General features: G+C 42.8%; 1 protein-coding gene across 4 annotated transcripts in view; it reads left to right on the forward strand.

Annotated features, from left to right (window-relative positions):
* The window catches only part of GRHL2 (grainyhead like transcription factor 2), a 144,790-nt gene that overhangs the window by 80,593 nt on the left and 44,111 nt on the right, over nucleotides 1-20,086 (forward strand). For all 4 annotated transcript variants that reach the window (XM_015246054.3, XM_031691211.2, XM_015246052.3 and 1 more), the window contains exon 8: nucleotides 5,039-5,133. In XM_015246054.3, coding sequence (XP_015101540.1) covers nucleotides 5,039-5,133 — 95 coding nt within the window. The remainder of the gene's footprint in view (nucleotides 1-5,038; nucleotides 5,134-20,086) is intronic.

The following is a 20,086-nucleotide window of genomic DNA, read 5'->3' on the forward strand; positions in this document are numbered from 1 at the left end:
TCCCAGTTGCAGGGGTTGAATGATAACCCTCAAAAATTTTATGTTCGTATCCTAAGCCCCAGATCTGGTACATGTGACCTTATTTAGGAAAAAGGTCTTTGCAGACACAATAAGAAGGATCTCAAGATGAGGTCATTCTGGATTAGGGTGGGCCTTAAATCCAATGACAAGTGCTTGGAAGAGAAGAAAAGGGGGGAACAGAGACACAGAAGAGCACCGTGTGCAGACAGAGGCAGATGTTACAGCGCCTTGTCTGCAGGTCCAGGGATGCCAAGCATTAGCAGCAGCCACCAGAAGCTAGAGGGGCACGGAGCCTACTTCCCTGAGAGCTTCTGGAACGAACCAGCCCTGCCAACGCCTTGATTTGGAACTTCTGGCCTCCAGAACTGTGAGAGAATACATTTCTGTGCCTTTTAAATCCCCACATTTGTGGCATTTGTTACAGCAGCTCTGGGGAACTAAAGTCATTGCATCAAGTCATGACAATACTTGTACTGGTGGACACCTAACAAAATTTGGGTTTGAGAAACTTTCTTGAGGGAATAAGTTCAGGAAGACTTAACAGGTTGCTGAGTTTTTACTCCTGCACCACGGGTCATGAACCCTTAAGCAAACAAGACTTATCAAAGGACGTTAAGACAGTTTTCAGAGACAGGAGACGTATCTATTAGCATTTTTCACTGGACAAAAAAGCATGTGTACAAAGCAATATCAGTGTGTCTAAGGCGTGCAGAAAACTTTGACAGTCTCCACGCGAGAGCAGAGCTGTTTTACTGTCTGTAGGTGAATGGCTTAGAGGATAAGAACAACGGGGTAGAGCAGAACAGGTATTTCTTGTACAAGGTTAAATAGGAATGCTTGACATTTTCTGTTTAGAATGCCTGTGTGTCCATTTGACATTCCTTTACTCATTTATTCATCGAGTTTGTCTGGACAATGTTAAGCACTGGGAAAGTAGCACTATTTAAGAGAAGTTCCTTGCCTTCGTGTAGTGGAGCTAATGGAAAATGCTGGTGATAAATAAATAAGCAACTAAATAAAATACTGAGATGCAGTGTGAAGGAAATAAACAAGGTAACATAACCACCCAATAAAAAGTAGTCCAGCTGGTCCTGTTTTTTGCTTGTTTGTTTTTGGCATAAAAAAAGCATATTAAACATAATCGTGTTGTTCTTTATTTGTCTCCTTACCAGTATTCTATCTCCTTCTGAACTGTAAGCACTGAAAGATTAGGGACCTAAGATTTTCTGCTGTTCCTCAAGCGTTGGGACGCCGCCTAGTATATAGGAGACACACAGTAAACATTTGTTCAATTCATTTGTTGATGGAGTATGTGAATATGATAGACAGAAACTGATAGAGACCCTGTGCAAGACTGGGGGAACCAGAAAGCATTTTATTTGTATTTGTTTTTAAAATCCTTTCCTTTTGTAAGCTAATGCATTTTTAGGGGAGAAATTTTTCAGCTGGAGAAGGTATGGAAAAATAAAGCCTTATAATGCAAAAACTCGGCCGATCTAGGCTCAGCATTTGACCAGACCACTTTGGTTTCTCTTTATTGCTAGATATGGCATTTGCGTTTAACATTTATGATTGATTTTTGAGTTTTAAAAATGCTTATTAAAAACTTCAAAACAAAATCCCAAGACTATCTTTTAAAACATAGCTCTGAAGCATCAGGAAACTCAGTTTCTTTGGGTTCAGTGATCTGCTTTCTTTTCAGAATTTTAAGAGATTGGCTGGCCTGCTAAAAGCACAGGTTTGCATTTAAAACCGCCCCAAGTATAGTCATAAAGCCTTATTCTAAATTTGTAGGATGTAAAATGGTTTTCTTTTGCTTTCTGTTTTATTTCTTAGTTTTCAATATTTACTTTAAAATCAATGAGAAAATTTGAATTACCTAAGAGAAAAATGAGCAAAAGACAGAACAGTAAACTGTTATAATAAGTGAATACATTTTAAAGACAAAGAGAAAGAATATAAAGAAACACAAAGAGCCAGAAAGCAAATGGAAAACTGTTCTATTCTTTAGCAATCAAAGAATTGCAAATTAAAATAATGTTAACTTGTTTTGCATACCAATTTGGAAAGAGACATTTTGAGGAAACTGGAAGTCATACACTGTTGTTGTGAAAATAAATTGTTTCAACCTTTCCAGAAGCAATTTGACAAAATGAATTAAAAGCTTTAGAATATTTATTTGTCTCTGACCTATTAATTTCACTTCTAAGAATATATGTTAATGAAATAATGAAGTATGTTGCTATATTGCCATAAAGATAACTAGGTTAAGTGCTATTTAAGGTAGCAAAATATTGGACTTCATTTAAGTTACCAACAAGAACAAAATAAAGTTACAGCATTTTATTTTAATCCAATGTAATAGTATCTGGCCATTAGAACTATTTTCTACAGGTTTATTTATTGACATGGAAAGATGCTGAAGATAAGGAAAAAAGTAAATTAAAAATTAATTGTTGCAATATTATGTAAAAATATTTACGTATTTTGGAGAAAGAGAGACAGAGACTAAGATAGGAAAAATGAATTATACCCAGATGTGTTTTGAGGGGTTGTTCATGGGTGAGTAGACTGTGGCTGCTTTTAAATATTTTTCTTATTTGTTTATGACTTTCCTATGGTGAACACACAAGCTACTATATTCAAGTGTGTATGCTTTATTTACAAAGTAAAAATACATAGTTTTGCTTTAAAGTTTCCCTGGGGAAACCAATAGAATCATGGACAAAGGACATAAATAGACAGTTTATATAAGGAGACACTTGGGTGGCTGTCCTGGATGTGAAGAGATGCTTGAATTCATAGAAAAAATGCAAATATAACATCATTAAGATACCACTTTGAGCCAAATGGATTGGCCCCAAACGTAGAAATTTGGTGAGAAAGAGGGGAAATAGAATTCTGGTCAGAATCTAGACTGACACGACCCATTCTAGAAAGTGAATCTGAGGAAGCACATCTAAGTAGATTTTTCTGCAATTAACCATTATTCCAGGTCCCAGAAATACGGAGTTTTTTTTAAACAAAATCAAACTGTTTTATTATAGATTAGTATAAGCTAATTATGGACTTTGTTTTATTATTATTTGTATTATGGACAGAAAAAGCAAATAGGAGTCCTGCTCCACCTAATTCACACGAAATGAGTTGTATTAATAAAAGAAAGCAATTAAAATCTTGGTAAATCACATGAACTTAGGTTTTGTGATAAATGAGGAGGAGACGGCTCAAAAAGGTCAGCTATGTGAATTTTAGGAAAGCAGACTTCAAAATTTTACAGCATTAATAGAACTTGTTGAAGCCTCCGGAAGCCACCAGCCCTGGAGTGATAGGGGCCACTTAGAACACAGGATGAGGAAGTGACTGTTTGGTCAGAAACTTGTCAGATTTGGCAGACAATGAACACCTTATGTATCCTGGAAGTCAGTCATAGTACCTCACTCCTAACTCAGAAAAATATTTTTAAAAATTTTATAAACAAAAAAATTTTTTTTAAATTTTATAAACAAAAATTTGTTTATAAACAAATTTAAAAAAAAACAATTTTTGTTTATAAAAAGCCTCATTGGCATTGAGGCTTCCTCTGACACCTGTTGTGGGACTGGTGTGTGATGACGTGGACAGGCGTGCAGGACGTGTTAGGTCATGGAGTAAATTTTAGCCTTATAAAAACTCATTAAAAGCACATGATCGAAGATTTCGTTTTCCAAAAATAATTATAGAAGCTTAGGAAGAAAGAACACATGTGATCAGGTGATCAAGCTGCGAAGGAACCAGCCCTCAAAGAAAAGCAGAGGGGCCTCAGCATGATGCCAGCCAAGCAGGACAGGACCGGTGTGTGTTTAGTACACGAGGCATGCAGTTAAGGTCGGAGGTCTTGTCAAAGGAGGCTGAGAGTAGGGGAGAGAGTCGGGATGGTAGGCATAAGCTGAAAACCTCAGGAAAGAGTGAGGATGAAGACTAAGATTATTATGTCTGGAACTGAAGGCCAACTAAGGCCGTGACAGTGGAGACAGGAATAAGGAATTTTATCACAGTGTTGTCTGTGGTACCAAAGAGCTGGAGACCACTGAAAGGTCCGTGTCTGGGGAGAGGGGGTAATTGTGGCTGACGGTCACCACGGAAGTTTGCACAGCCACCGCTGGAATTCGGCATGCAACCAGCAATGTGGTTCGATGCGGAAAGGTGCAGAGTTAGGGTTGCCAGATAAAATACAGGGTACCCAGTTCAATTTGAATTTCTGGTCAACAAATACTTTTTAGGATAAGTACGTGCCAAATAGTTGCTAACCCTGGCAACCCTAGTCATCAGAGCACAGCACAGTTTGTGAAAATGAAAGCCATGTACACAGGCAAATCAACCCAGCATAGTTTCTAAGAATACAGAGCAAACACACTGATAGCTATTGTGTTGGTGGGGAGGATAGTGGGGATAAAGAAATAAACAGATGTTACTTTAAAAAGAAAGAAGAGAGGGCCTTGAATAGACAGGTGGGGAGAGTGAGCTGAGTGTGATTAACTCAACTCTGTGCCCAAGTCCAAAAAGAAGTTAAAAAAAAAGTTTTTTTTTGCTTTCTCCTGGAATTTCTTCACTGAAGTCCTGGCTAAGAAATAGATACTCTGTTCTATGGAACAATCCCCAGGGATGACTCAGGCACTGCCAGCACAATTAAGTGGCAGGAAAGTGAGCAGGAGAGGGAGTGGGTAGGTGACAAGGGAGTCAGGAGGGATAAAAATGAAAAATTTTAAAAACCTAGTCAAAAATGAAATTAATGAACAAATCCGTTGGGAACATCGCTTCACCCAGACTTAATCTTTTATTAGAGGAACGTGCTTACATTCTTAGAGAGTAAATGTTAGTGGAAGGCCACCAGTGAGTGCAAATCCTGCACTGTTGCCATAGAGACAGGCAGACGACTAGGCAACGCTACAGTCTCCCCATTGGAAAATGATGGTTCAAGACGTGTCACCCAGTAACTTTTACTCCTTTAAGACCTTTCTCTGTTTTCACGTCACAGCTGATTACAAGGAGAGCTTTAATACAATTGGAAACATTGAAGAGATCGCGTACAATGCTGTTTCCTTCACCTGGGACGTGAATGAAGAAGCGAAGGTGAGTGAGAAAGTAGCACTGATTCGTTGTTCATACCTTTTTTTTAAGTTTTAAATTTTTTTAGCATCTTTACGGTGGTGTAATTCCTGTACAGTAAATTACACATATTTCAGATGCACAGTTTGATGCATTTTGATAGATACATACATTTTAAATAACATCCTTTCTCTGCAGATTATTCTTTTACAAACGCCTCTGTAAGTAGGGAAAGGTCTGTTAGCTTGAGCCAGAAAAGAGGGAAACCAACCTATTATCTTGCTTTAGAAGTCACACATACTCAACTATGGCCCGTAAGTTGCCTTTTAGGGAGCAAAGGAGAAAGGGGGTATACCTGTTGCTCTGTGGCCTCCCACTGACTGGGCCAGACCCCTTGTCCCTCCCACATCCTGCAGGCCCCCAGGCTTTATTTTAGCACTTGGGGCTTCAGGACTGGGCTGGAAAACCTTTTCTACCTGCACTGCAGCTTTCTCAAACACCTCTCCTAACTGCCGCCTTCTTCAGAGGCAGGAAGGTGATGGGAGCTGACATCTGCCCAGGTAAGTGGCTGGGCATGCCTCCTGTACCCCAGCTCCTTCCAGGCTGCACCCAGGCTAGGGAGGGAACAGAAAGCAGGGCTGCAGGTCTCTGAAGTTCACCGCCTGAGGTCAAGCCAGCACTGTGACCTTGAGCCATTTCTTTCCTGTTGACCTTAAGCTTCAGCTTTTCTTATTTCTGCCTGGTGCAGGCACGGTTACGAAGGGCAGTGGGAAAATCTCTGGCCAGGTGTGTCCTGAGGATAGACGTCTGCCACTGCACTGGTTTGGGTAAAATGTAAGACTTGCTGATACTCAGATTTGCTGGAAAACTCCAAGCTTCTCTGCTATGCCCACTCTCCTTTCTGTGTTCTGTAGTTTTCGATTCTTGATCCTTAATTGGCACAAAAGGGAAGGTTGCAGATGAACCCCCAGCTTGTTCCCTTCTTCAGTTCTGTACCATCTAGGAGGGCGTTAGAAGACTTTGTCTTCGAATTAATGGAAAGGTCAATGTAAACAAGTCCTTTCAATGCTCCATTGTCTGTGAGCCGGGAAGGCTGGGTGAGAAAGGAAACTGGATGGAGTTTGTGGGCATGACTTAGAGAAGGAGATGAATTGCTCAGTGTCTCCTTTCACTGGTGTGTAAAACAAAATAAATGAAATTGGCTTGAGGCCCGAGAAAGGTGACCTAAATGGGCAAGAAGAAACAGAACGCCAGAGCAGCCAGGAGAATGTTCCAGTGGTTCAGTGCCTCTGAGGGAAGGAGGGAGGCCTTGCGAGCCATGGGAGCTCAGGTCCCACAAGACCTGAAGGAAAGGTTCCTCCTGGAGGCTCCACTTTGCCTCCACTTGAAGTTCCCCACCCGAGCCCCCTGCTTTCTCCTCAGCCCCCTTCTCCCAGGGGCCAGATGACTGTTCTGGGGAAGGAAAAGGCTGTCTCTGCAATGGCACAAGGGGCCAGGGCCAGAATCCTGGGCAAGTGGTCCGACCTCCTCTGGGCCTCAGTTCCCTCACACAAAACACAACAAAACAAAACAAATGTTTCTGATTGTCTCTGCTGAACCAAGTACGTGTTAGGGGAATGATGTGTAAAAATCCAGTCTCTGAGGGAGAGAGGGGGGCCAGTAACCATGTAGCCATGTCCTCCACTGGGGAGACAGTGGGATCCTATCCCTGGAAGTGCCTGTAAGTGTGAGCTGGAACTGCAGCCCTGATTTTATTATCATGCAATCTGACAATGAGTGCTAGAGGGTGAATGTGCTACCTTTACCTGTCAATAAGGACCTTTAAAGAGAATGCCTAAACCGGAAGGGACGTCTTGAACGATGGAGGCTCTGTGGTCTATCAGTGAGGTAGCTAACCTGGGGCTGAGTTGACTTTCCTTTCATTTCCCGTGGGTAGGGCTCACTTTTCTTGTTTAAATATGTGTGTTTGTGCACGTGTGTTGTTCCAGGCTGACAAATTTAAGCTCATATGCTTTGACAAACGGCAATACTTGCTTGTTGTAGTAAAACTTGTGTGTTTAATACATATTTTCAGTAACTATTATTTGATAGTTGTAACTGTATGTAGTCTGAGTTTCTTTGATAAGTAGTAAAAATAGTTCCAAATGATTTTGTCAAACTACTGGAAGGGCTTTTAAAGAAAAACCATAAAATTTAAATCCATTTCCTCAGGTAGACTGAGATTTTTTTTTTCTTTCCACAGAGTATAAGGTTTTTCTCTAAAATATCACTGATTTTATAATAAGCAGACTGCAAAAACCAAAATGCCATGGCTGAGAAAGGGTTTTCAATAAAGGCGTAAAGGGTGTCCCTCTCGCAGTGGGATTGTTCTTAGTTTCCATGCTGTGGACTTCTCAGGAGCAGTCGTGTTTGCTTTTTAGTTCCTGTTAATAACATCCACACAGAAATCTTTCTTTTTTCACTTTTCTAAAAATTTTTTAATTGAAGTGTAGTTGATTTACACTATTAGTTTCAGATGCACTGCAAAGTGATTCAGTTATACATATACATACACATACATATTTTCTTTTCAGATTCTTGTCCATTATAAGTTATTACAAGAAATTGAATATAGTTCCCTGTGCTGTACAGTAGGTTCTTACTGTTTATCTATTTTATATGTAGTAACCACACAGAAATCTTTTGTAGGCTTCAGGACTGGGCCCCATTCAAGGTCACGTGGTGTTTTGGTGTATGTGGCCAGAGGACACAAATTTGTGACCTGCAGCCTTCACACGGCCCACAGAATGTATATATGTATGTGTGTAGCAGGCATTTATGTACTTATATTTCAATTTTTTAAATATTTTGCTCACCTTTAATAATTAAGAAATAAAAAAAAAAAGAAACACAAGGTTTCCAGATTCTTTTGGATAACTGAAGACTCTGGCAACCATGAGCCTGAGCGTCTGTGAGGCTGTGAGTGGCTCTTGTGACGTACTGGCTGCTCTCTTTAATGCTTTCTCTGGGCTTCTCCATTCTGGAACTTTCCCTGCCTGGCCCTCATGGACATTTGAGTTTTCATGCCCCATTCACACCTCTTCAGACAACCGAACATGCAGTTTACATCCTTATTGGCTTTCAGTGTTGGTGAAGGCAGTGGCACAGGGGAGCGTGACACAGTGCGGCTGAAAGGATGCGGGCCGTCAGGAACCCACCCTCACTCCCGGCTTCCTTTGGCGACAGGCAGACGGACGCGGACGTGTGTCAGCACTGCCAGGCCGGTGCCTTCCTTTGGGACACCCACAATGGTGATAAATCTTAATCTTTGAAGATTAAAAAAAAATCAGAAATCACTTGGGTCCAAATGTAAATATATACCAACAAGTTGGATAATACTTCAAGGGTAAAAGTGAGATTTTTTTTTTTGGCTCAAGACCAGCTTTGAAGTAGCCAATATCCGAAGAGACACTACAACTATTCTCTGAGCCACAGCAGCAGCATTGGAGAAAAGTGTGTGTCTCCCCGAAACAGCTTCTTTTGGGATATTTGGTCTTGGTACTTTTACTAAAATAAATAAAACAGCTGCGGACTTGGCAGTCTTCCCACATGCACATCATCAGGACCTAATGATAAGGTTCATGGATTTTTCCAGAACGCGACTTTTTCCTTTGGTGCTGACCTGCATTTCCTTCTTCCCTCTCATTTAGCATAAACAGAAGAAAGGAAAGAAAGTGAAGTTCTACTCATTTAGTTTAATTTAATTACAGGAAAAAGTTTAGCCAGGGAAGGTGTTAAAACTATTAGTTAAAACGAGGTTGGGGGATTAGCCCCAGACTGCCAGCCGCAGCCCAGCAGGGTTCCAGAACCGGTTTCGCTGGCTTTGCCGCAGCGTCTCTGCACCGTGACACCCGCCGCTGCCACCGCAGAAAGTGTCTCCAGCAGGATGTTCATTTCCCCCCAGGGTCTGTGCAGCCTGGAAGCTCATGTCATGTGAACCAGTGTCCCTGGGTCTCTGGGAATGACTCAGGTGGCATCCAGGAGGGTAAGGCTCTGAGCATCCTTGCTGTCACAGCCTGGAAATTGACAGAGGCTGGGGCACAGGGTGATAGGGAGGAAAAAGCACTGAAGTGGGGTTCAGGCACGGGACTAGCCAGCAGGCTTTGTGGCTTCCTCCTTCTGAGCTTCAGTTTCTCAGCTGCAAACTGGCGGGAAGGGGAACAGAGAGGGGTTGACAGAGTAAGGTCGCAACCGTATGACTCTAAGGAGAGGACCACCGGGCTACATTCTTTCACATGGCTCCCATTTTCAAGGTCATTTCCATTTTTCTTTCTCCCCCTTAGCCAAACGCTGGTACCTACACAGTAGATTTGTTGGTCACTAATCCTCTAGATGAGAAATTCCCACGCGAAACCCTATTGAATTGCTGAAGAGCGGTGAGCTCAGATTCTTGGCCCCGAGTGCGTCTTTCTCTGGGCGATGACATCACCCCCAGAGCAGGAGCACACAAACCCTAATTACAGGCTCCTCTTTCTCCCCGATTTCTAAGGAGATTCTTGAAACTAGGCCCCTTATTTTTGTTTGGGGCCATTTTCTCTGTTCACAGTGATTTCAGCAGTAAACCCACCTCGATGTGCTACAAAGGCCTCTCTCATGTGACCACAGAGAATCACTTGAGCATTAAGATGCTGCTCAGTGCCTTGAGGAACAAGTTTCCTTTTTTGTGTCTTTTCGCCAGAACACCATACCCATTTCCTCCCATTTCTGTGCCTCATCCTTCTCATGGTTCATGAATTATCTGGCATGAAGGAGGCTTCTTTCCATGAACCCTTTTTTAATCCCTCTGCAGCCAAGCTTTTTGGAATGATCTTGAGCCTGTGAAATCTTCCTCTTCCCTCGCCACCACTAAATAATCAAGCAAACAAGTAAACCCACTACGAGCTCATCCCCCTGTCTCTGTGATTGAAAAAGAAAATCAACTATAAACTCAGTAGTATGGAATTCTATCTGCCCCAGGTTACCATCTGCAGCCTTTGAGCCCAGCACCTCTGCCTGCAGTAGAGAGACTGCCCTCTGGAGTGATGCCCACCCCACCCTGCCTCCCACCCTCTCTCTGGAGTTACAGGAGGGGACTCTGCTTTGCGAGGGGAAGGTTCTTCCTGCATTTTGGTGTTTGGGAGGAACTTGACAGGAAGTCCTATATCGAGGACATAGATAAGGCATATGTTTTCATCCCTGTTAACAGATTTTTGTGGTGAGATAGGGAATGGGCAGGGCCGAAAACTGGTTGGGGTAGGGTGGGGAGCAGAGAGGCTGAGAGAGATCATGGATCATTTTCCTGTGCCTCTCAGATTCTGATCCTACCAAATGTCAACTTTCTTCATAGCAGGCATTGCTAGATTGGGCAAGTGGAAAAGGTGGACTTTGAACTCACATCCCTCTGAATCCAGAGTCCATTTCTTCAACCATCCCAACAGAGGGATAGCTATAATTTTTTTTTAAACCAAAGTAGTTTATAAATTTCCTTCCCAAAGAAATTTATAGGGTACAACCTAGGAAGGTCCAGAAAGAAAGAGATCAAAGGAGCAGCCTCATTTCCTTGAGGAAAGCAGTTCAATCAAGTCCCTCTGCTTTTGCCAGTCTCTATCCCCCACCCCTGCCAACAAAGATGGGCCACTGGTCCAATGCTTCAAGCAACAGGTATTTCCTAGCCATGCCGTTAGTTGTCCTGGTTCATCACCTGTTGATGTCACACACGTACTGACCAGAATGAATATGGGAGTGAGGACTATTTGGACTCCTTGCTGTCCTCGACTGAGCGCGTGTGTATGTGTGTGTGTTAGCCTGACATCAGTGACCTCATCTGTGCCGTCACTGCCTCGCTCACTCTGTATTAACTGAAGATCACTCTGTGCTTTCTAATATTGCAGTTCTGAGGTGTAGCAGTGTTTTCGTCTCCATACCTTACACATTCATGCTCCATTTTCCCCACTTCTCTCTCCTTTCCCTGGGACCCTGAACTTCAGTTTCATACTCATTTACGTTGTTTCTGTACACCTTTCTTTTATGCTTTTTTTTCCTGTTATAAACAGTGAAGACTGTTTCTTACTCTTTTTTGCAATACCATGCAGGAAGCACAGCATGAAAAAATCCAAAGCAAGAATGACAGCTGTTATTAGAGCAAATGAAGGTTGCAGGAGGCACACAGTGGCTACCTGCTTTCTGTTTGCAACTTAAGAAATCCAGTAAACGAAAACCCACGTTTACCAAGCTGGTAAATTGGATCAGTATTTACACATGAGCAGTATTTTATAGATAGATTCCTTTCACTTTGGATTCCTTTGGATGCTTCAAATGAATGGCATTTACCAGATTGACATGTAATTTTTGAAATCAAGAAAAGATGCAAGCTGAGAGGGTGCATGTTGATATTCCCTCTGGACCCTATTTCCCTGAATATTTTTGCCTTATTTATTGCATTTGCACCTGATTTTGCGCTAATACCAGGGAGATGTCACATGAGAACGGAGACCCAGTCTGATGTGCTGAGGTGAGTCAGCTGGCTGATCAGGGAAATACACATGACAGTTGGGAGTAAAAGGTTCTCTTCCAGATTTGTAGTTCCATGCTTGAGGAAGAAAATGAAGTTGATTTAATGCCCGAGCACTGCTCTGCAGCTGCCCTGGACCCTCTTGCCTTTATGCATTTGATGCGGCACGTGTCAGGAATCGCTTCACCTTGTGAGACATAAAGCCCTCATGTCAGGTGACTTTCTTTTTTTTTTTTTTTTTTTTTTTTTAATGAAGTCCAGGCTTCTTCCTTTTCTTCCTGCGTGGTCAACCTTTTCTCTTGCCAGTGCTGTCTTTTCAAGGTATAACCAGCGGTCAGCAAGCCCAGCCTCGCTTTTCACTCTATCAGCTACTGGTGGACAGGCGAACAGCCCGTTGGTCCACGTGATCTCAGTTTTAGTAGCTCAGAAGATAGGCTGGTGCCAGCGGCAGTGCTCTGATCCCAGCCTACATACAGGCAGTAAACTGGAGAAAATCTAAACGTTCGAACCTTCTTGTACCCTGCAAACTATTCAGTCTCTTTTCACTAATTGAAAGACTGGCTTGAAATTTTAGTACCAAATCATGATGCATCCATTAAAACTGTCCCAATTTATTATTTCTCACCCTCCTTCTTTTTCTCTCTCTCTCAGCACTTCTTTTTTGGTCTAAAAGATCTGATCAGTTTTTATGGGGTCCCCACTGTGTGTCAAGCAGAGCACTTTACAATGTTAATGTTTTTAATAGTTGTGATGAATCATGACTTCCAACCTGGACTGTGTTCTCTTTCTGCCAAACTCCAGTACTGGACGCCAGGGAGAAGAGAAGGTGTGTAAATACTGATTTTTTTTTTTACTATACAATTATATCTTTTTAAAATTTTATTTTTTATTGAAGTATAGTTGATTTACAATGTTAGTTTCAGGTGTACAGCAAAGCAATTCAGTTATACATATACATACGTATATATTTTTTCAGCTTCTTTTCCATTATATGTTTTTACAATAAATTGGATATAGTTCCCTGTGCTATACAGTAGGTATATTATTTCTTTGTTTTATTGTTTCTTTGTTTTATTAAATACTGATTTTTAGAATGAAAAGAGGACCCAAAGGACTGGCCAAAGAGGCCATACTGCTGAGTGCCCCATGGATTTGTGACCTATTTGGTTCCCCTGACCCCTGTCTCCTCTTTCTGCTTACAAGACAGTCCAGGATGAAATGGAGTTGATAAATATTAAGAAAAAGTTACATCTCAATGCTTTGCCTAAATAGGGCCCAGGTTTCAACAGGTCTTCACATGGAAGATTAGAGAATGTAATAGGGCATCTTCTATGGTCTCCAAAGTGAAGAAGGGGTTGGGGAGGGGTCTTAAAAGGTTGAGATACACACTGCAAAGCAGGGCAAATGGCTTTTTTATGTGTTAGCTAGGGCGTGGTGTGGGTGAGGGAAGTTTTAAAAGGGAAAGGTAAACATTTGCTGGAGTCTTTGGTATTGAACTTAAACAAAGCCATGCCTTTGTTCCAGTTTTATAAGGTAATGGATGGCAGCAAAAGCTATAAAGCTGGAGTTAATTCATTTATAGAAGGAATAATCTTTGGAAAGCATCTCACCAGATATATCCATGGCCTGATCTGTTGTTAGAATGTGGAGTATCCATGGTTTCTGGCCTGAATCTGCTGAGGGCTCCGTAACTCACATGCATGAACTGTTGTGTGTATGCAGAGAATTAGATGACAGAGTCAGGTTACATAGACTGTGTGTGTGTGTGTGTGCACGCGTGTGTGCACGTGTGCTGTGCACACACCATGGCTAATATTTATTCAGTGATTACCATATACCAGGCACTCTGCCAGGTGCTTTCTATGCATTATGCAAGATTCGTATTTTAAGTGGATATCATTTTTCATTTAAATGATGAAGAGTTTAAAGCCCAGAGAGGTTAGCCAGCTTCCCTAAGCTTGCACAGTGAGTGCACAGCAGAGCTGGGATTCCTGTCCTGGGAATGTGTGTTCGCAGCATGTGCTCTTTCCACACCGAGGTTTTGTCCAGGGAGGGGCCCGCCATAGTATCTTCCACATTAGCCCCGGCGAAGGGGCCGTCATTCCCTCAAAGCAGCTCGCCTGCTGGACGTCACGGACGAGGCCAGGCAGTGGGAATTCACAGACAGACAAGCCAAGGAGAGTGTCTGCTCTCGGAGGACATTCTGGGGGCTGAGAACTCAGACATAACTGTAAATGACTCTACTGTGAGGCAGACAGTGACAAAGATGCTAATGAAAACAGAATTAGAGTGCCAGGAGAGTTCTGGAGAGGGAGACAGCCCTGCTTTTGATTTTAAATTCTTTTCCCAATTTTTTACTTTAAAAATTGCAAATGAAAAGCTGAAAGAATAAGACAATTATGAGCACATACGCTTCACCTAGATTGACTCATTGTTAGGCTTTTGCCAGACTTGCTTTCCCTTTCCCCTCTCCCTCTCCCTCACACTCACCTACACTTCTAGTCTGCAGATGTCAGCACGTCGAGAGGGCGCTATTCTGTGGGGTCGGGGGCACGTGAGGGAGGGTGTGGCCCGTGAGCAGGTGGAACTGAGGCGTGTGGACCTGGGAAGGGGGCTCAGGTGGAAGGGCGGGGCGCTGAAAGGTGCAGAGACTGGGAAGCACAGGAGGATGGGAGGAGGTTGGAGTGGGCTGTGAAGAGGACGCAAGACGTCACGGGAGGGGATGAGATGTGAAGGGAGAGCTCAGGGTGGGCAAGAGGGGCAAGGTGGGAACTTCAGAGCCCCCCATTTAGGGGATGTGGAGGAAGAGGAACCTGAGAAGGAAGGGGTGGTTGTAAGGAGAGAACAGGAGAAGGAAGAGGGAGAGGAGGACAGAAGGAGGAAGTGGCAATGAAGTGGATGCTGCAGGCAGTGGTTTCTCACAGCCCGGGCCTCTGCAAACAGCAGCAGCATCACCTGGGGAAATCGCTAGGAATGCAGGTACTCGGACCTCCCACCTCAGACCAACTGAACTGGAAACTCTAGTGGGGCAGAATCTTAACATGTTTTAACATGGCCTCCTGGATGCCCATTACATTTGAAAACCCCTGCTTATCAGGATGCTACTGAGAAGGCTGACTTTGAAAAAAGCAATTTCTTCAAGTAGCAGAGTGAAGTCCAAAGTCAGACAAAAAAATAGTGACACGGCCTTGACTTACGGGCAGTAACTTACATGTGCACGTGTTGAAAGGCGTGTGTCGCGGCATTGGTTACGAGGTGAAAAGACGGGAAACAGCTTCATATTAGAGAAATTGTTACTCCCCATTCATGGCTCTTTAGAAAAAGAAACAGCTGCTTGTGGTAGCTCACAGCAGAAAAAAATGCGACAATGCATATATGTATGTTCATGTGTAACTGAAAAATTGTGCTCTTCACTGGAATCTGACACAACATTGTAAAATGACTATAACTTAATAAAAATGTTTAAAAAAAAAGAAAAAGAAACAGCTGTCTTCCAAATGTATCATCAAGCGAGAAAAGGAGGCGGCAGAACTGTGTGTTTACTTTGCCACCATTTGTACAGAAAAGAAAAGGCTATGAATTTGCATAGCATGTTTCTAAAAGGAGATACGAGAATATGGAGGCCACTCAAGGAACTCTTGGTTGGGGGACAGTGCTGGTGGGGGGCGGGGTGTATGGTTGCCACGGTTGGCTCTTTTGAACTTTGTGCTAGATTCAGGTATGACAAACTCAAAACAAGTTTCAAGTATTAAACAAGAACAGGAAAGGTTTAAAATAATAACAAACGGTCAGAAATGTGAGTGAGTGACTCAGTCTTGGCTTAAATTCTTCCTCTGACTGGGAGCTCATTATGTATGAAAAAGCCCCACCCACTGTTACCCAATGTCCAAATTCTTCCTTTTCCTGAGGTGCTGTTTCACAAGACCCGTCCAGGTGACAGAGCAGCGTGGCAGAGGCCGGCCACCTGCAGAGCAAGGGAGGCCCTGCCTGAGAGAGTTCGCCCATCCTCTCTCCCCGACCAAGCCTGTGACTCTGCTCCTCCTAGAGTGTCACACAGAGATAGCGTCTGTGTTTTTTGAATCAATTCACCTTCATTAAATACCTCTTTATTCAGATTAATGTGAATATAACTAATCTACTTTTTAAAATATATTTTTATTGAAGTACAATCAGTTTACAGTGTTGAGTCAGTTTCTGGGTACAGCTCAGTACTTCAGTCACACAGGAACATGCATATATTCATTTTCATGTTCTTTTTCACTATAAGTTACTACAAGATATTGAATATAGTTCCCTGTGCTGTACAGTGTGAACTTATTTGTCGGATTTTGTGAGAATCCTCCTGTATTTCGAAACGAGAGACACGCTGCCAGAGTTCAGTAGGTGCTCTGTGCGATTCAGTGAGTTTGTAGATGTAATTCTTGGTGTATTTGGGGGAGAGGGTGAGCTGTGAGTCTCTCTACTATGCCATCTTGGGTCCTGGACCCTAACCTACTTTTGAATCATTTGGAAAGAGCATCACAAAATGCCTTGGGAGACAGTCTGGATAGGAAGCTATTGGAAGGAGGGCTTGAATTGGGGGACCAAGGATGAGAAGGAAGCCAGCCTTGTGGGATCATTGGGGAGGTAATAAGTATGGGGCTTTATTGACTGTGCAGTGGGGGCAAGGAGGAGCTTGGAGTCAGAGACTAGGGCTGGCTGGGTGAGCAGGCATCAGACATACCTGAAGATGAGACCATGGTGATGCTAGTCAGCTGCTTTAGATTTTCATGCTTTACACTTTAAAAACATATTCTCACTTTAAAGTGTCACGGTGCCAATGTAAGGATTATTACACTCATTTAACAGATTAGGTAAATGAGGCCCAGAAAGGTTTAATAATTAGTCCAAGGCCATAGTGTCAGGATTTGCACCAGGGACATGCTTTTGAGCCTCCTGCACACTTTTTTCCTCGCTGTGCTTTCCTCTCATTTCACCCTCCAGCTTCAGAGAAAGCTCTGTCTTTCGTCTTACAAAGCTTCCCTTGTGAGTTGATCCCATTCAATCCCTGCTTCCTGGGCTCTTACCTCTCACAAGTCCTCCTCTCTGCAGCCTGGCATGCATCCTCTCTTGCTGCGTGAACACCTCCTGCATCTTGGAAGAACACCTCTGCGTGTGCTGCCCATGGCCCGCCTTCCTGCCCACCCCTCCTTCCTCTGCCAGACTGCCCAGCCGAGGTGCCCCCTCTCCACCTTCCTGTCCTGGCTCACTCGCCCCAGCAATCGGACTTCCTGTCCTTCCCTCCATGAGTCTGGCATCTGGAAGGGGCACAGACCCTCTACTTCTGATCCTGGTGGCCGTTGCTCAGTCTTCACTCTGTCCTCTCTGTAACCCGGATGTTGGGTACTGTGGCCACCATTCTCTCTGCCCTTGGCCTCAGGAATACACCCTTAACCTCATCAAGGGTTTGTTCCTTGATCACAGTGATACAAGCATCTTGGTTGGTCTCTTCTGTCACCAACTGCCTTTTTTCTGGCTCTTTCTGAACCTCCCCAGCACGAATCCTCCTCTCCCATTAGGCTGGTCTCTTCACTCTTTTGAGAGCCAGCATACGCTTTCTTCTCTTCCATGTCTCTTCTAGTTTAGGACTCCTATGGGAAATCTTCCCTTGTTGAACTCTGTCCTTTTTTCCAAGTTCTTACAAGTACATAGCCTGAGCTATTCGACTTAGTAACTACTCACGTCTACCCCACCACAGTGAGAGATGTTCTATCTCCCCTCTTCCTTGAGGGCAGGGCTCTATCATGGACTTCTGTATCTTCCATGACATCTCCATACAGCATCTTCGGTAGCATATATACATATACGTACATACGTACATTCATCCTGATTAGATAGTTGGTGCTCAATTTGTGTGTGTTGATATAGAGAAAGATAACATTTTTTGAGGATAATCTGGCTAGAGCAGCTAACTCTGCTGTATCATCTTGACAACTTCAGCTACTAAAAACAGTGATCTTGGCTCATAGGAGGTTTTGTTTATGAAAGCAAGAACATGGCTAAAGAGGAAAATGTGTATGTAGAAGAGTAATTTTCTCTTCATTCACTGGGCAAACATTTGTTGAGTATGTCCTGTGGGCCTGGCCCTGAGACTAGAGTGAGCTTGAGGCAGCCAAAGGCCCTCCTCTTATGGGCTTACGTTCACTTGGAGCAGACACATGATTAAGCACTCAACAGATAAACAGGACAAATCCAAATACTGGTGAGGACTATGAAGAAATTAGAGCAGAGCAGTGTGGTGGAATGTGATGCTGATCGTGGGCTGAGGTGGGAGGAGGAAGAGAAAGCCAGCTCTAGACAGGTGGTTAAGGCAGGGATTCCTGAAGAGTGGACCCTGGACTGAAATCTGAGTGAGCAGAGGGAGCTAGTGTGTGACGATCAGCGGGGACAGCCTTGGAGGTGGAGAGCACAGCACAGAGCAAAGGCTGTCCACTGGGGACAAGCTTGGTATATTCTGGAAATGGAGAATATTGAGAACTAAAAGAATATGGAAAACTGTGGCAGGATGTGTGAGTAAACCAGACGTGTATCTGTGCATACCCACAGTATCTGTAGGAGAAAATACAGGAATATATTACCAGGTTTTAAATTGCTCCCTTCTGGTGCCATATAAATGGAAGGGTCAGGAAATCCAGAAGTTTCTTAGATCTTCGACAAAATAGCAAGCTTTCTGAGGGCAGGGAATCTGTCTCAGCGTTCTTGTGTCCCACCTTGTCGCATAATACCAGGCACAGAGAGAGGCTACTTGATAAATATTTGATGAATTTGTACATGGAGGAAATGAATACTTGCTCACGACTGAGATTTCACATGTCAATATTTACTTTTAGTCCACCTTTCTGTCTCAATTTGGCTTTATCTCTGCACCAAATGCAATCATAGAAATGGGAAAAAAATGCTGAAAGGTAAGAAAACCATGTATAAAAAGGTCTTTAATAATTCTAAGAACCGAGAAGAAAACAGAGTATGGAAACGGTAAGAGCACACTTACGTATTTGTGCATTGTTCGCGTTTTACCGTGAAAGTGCTGATTTCTTGATATATGCCTGTTCCTGTAATTTGGAGGCTAATGTGTGTGCAGTTTCTTGTAAAAGAGCTCTTTAGAGTATCAACCTTAGGAAATACGTAGCTTTTTTAGTCTTTAATCATAGGATCTTCTTGAAGATGCAAATACAATTGTTTAAAGAGGAAAATAAACACTCCCCATCAAATTATGGACGTTATGATTTTTCAAATCCCAAATTGCTTTGTGAATGAAGATTGGCCCATTTACTTTAATGGCAAGCTGTCAGAAAAATCTTACGAGTTCATAATCAAGTTAACGTAGCAATTCTAAGCCCATTGATCTGTGTTTATTTTAATAAATCTTACTACACACATAATGTTCAACTGAGAGATATTACATAACCTGGGCAAAGTCGCTTTTCTTGTGTAAGGACTACGAAATGGGAATTGCAATTCATGTGTCAAAAAATGATTTTATTAAAAATTGTCAGTTAGCACGAGACAGCCTCTACTTCTGGAAAGTTCTTGGTACCTTTACAAATGATCAATTTGAATCAATCTTTGAACGATGACAAAATTAAAATGTTATCTATTATCTGCCTGGATACACCTGATTCAACTAAATTTTTTTAAAATAAATTGTGTACTGTAAGAATTATAGGAAAACAGCATTCATAGCTCTTGGTTGACAGACCAATTGTTCACGGCATTTCTTTACATAACCAGGGCTCCTACTGAAGTTAAAAAGAACATTCTGTGCTTGACATTTGGATGAACACTTGGTAAGGAAAAGCATACCTTTTCCCTAAGTTTCTGTAATACACATTTACAAACAGTGCTTTGTAGATAAACTTCCAAGAAATTTGCTCTCACATTAGCCTGCTGTGCGTAGAGCTGGGACATGGTTGGGTTTGCAAGATGAAACAAATGAATGCTTATCAGTCCCAAGCCAAGGTTTTAGTTAATGTGCTTCCATGCCTCCCAACCCCCCAGCTGCAGTTAAAGTTCAACCATTTGGGTTTTAAGTGCAGCACAGCGAGACTATGATACCATCAAGCACATAGACTGTGCTTTGCAATTGGAGCAGACATCCAAGCAAGAAGAAAGCAGTGCTAATCCCATTATAAAATCTCTGCTTGTTGGGATAATGCTGGGAGCTGGCAACACGATGTAGCAGAGAAGGCAGGTTCTCATGTTGTTTGCTTTTTATAGACTCAGGATGTCATGAATCAAAGAGGGTCCACTGGCTCTTCTATGAAGGACCTTTCTCCACTCAGAGGACCTAAGTCTAAGTGTCCCCTGGTAGAGTCCAGTGTGTTGTAGCTCATTTGACCTTTAAGCCCTTGTTTACTGGCGGTGGGGGCTGAGGGTTATGCTCCCCCATGGAGGATTTAGTCTGTACTG

The sequence above is a fragment of the Vicugna pacos genome, chromosome 25 (assembly GCF_048564905.1).
Source record: "Vicugna pacos chromosome 25, VicPac4, whole genome shotgun sequence".
NCBI lineage: Eukaryota > Metazoa > Chordata > Mammalia > Artiodactyla > Camelidae > Vicugna > Vicugna pacos.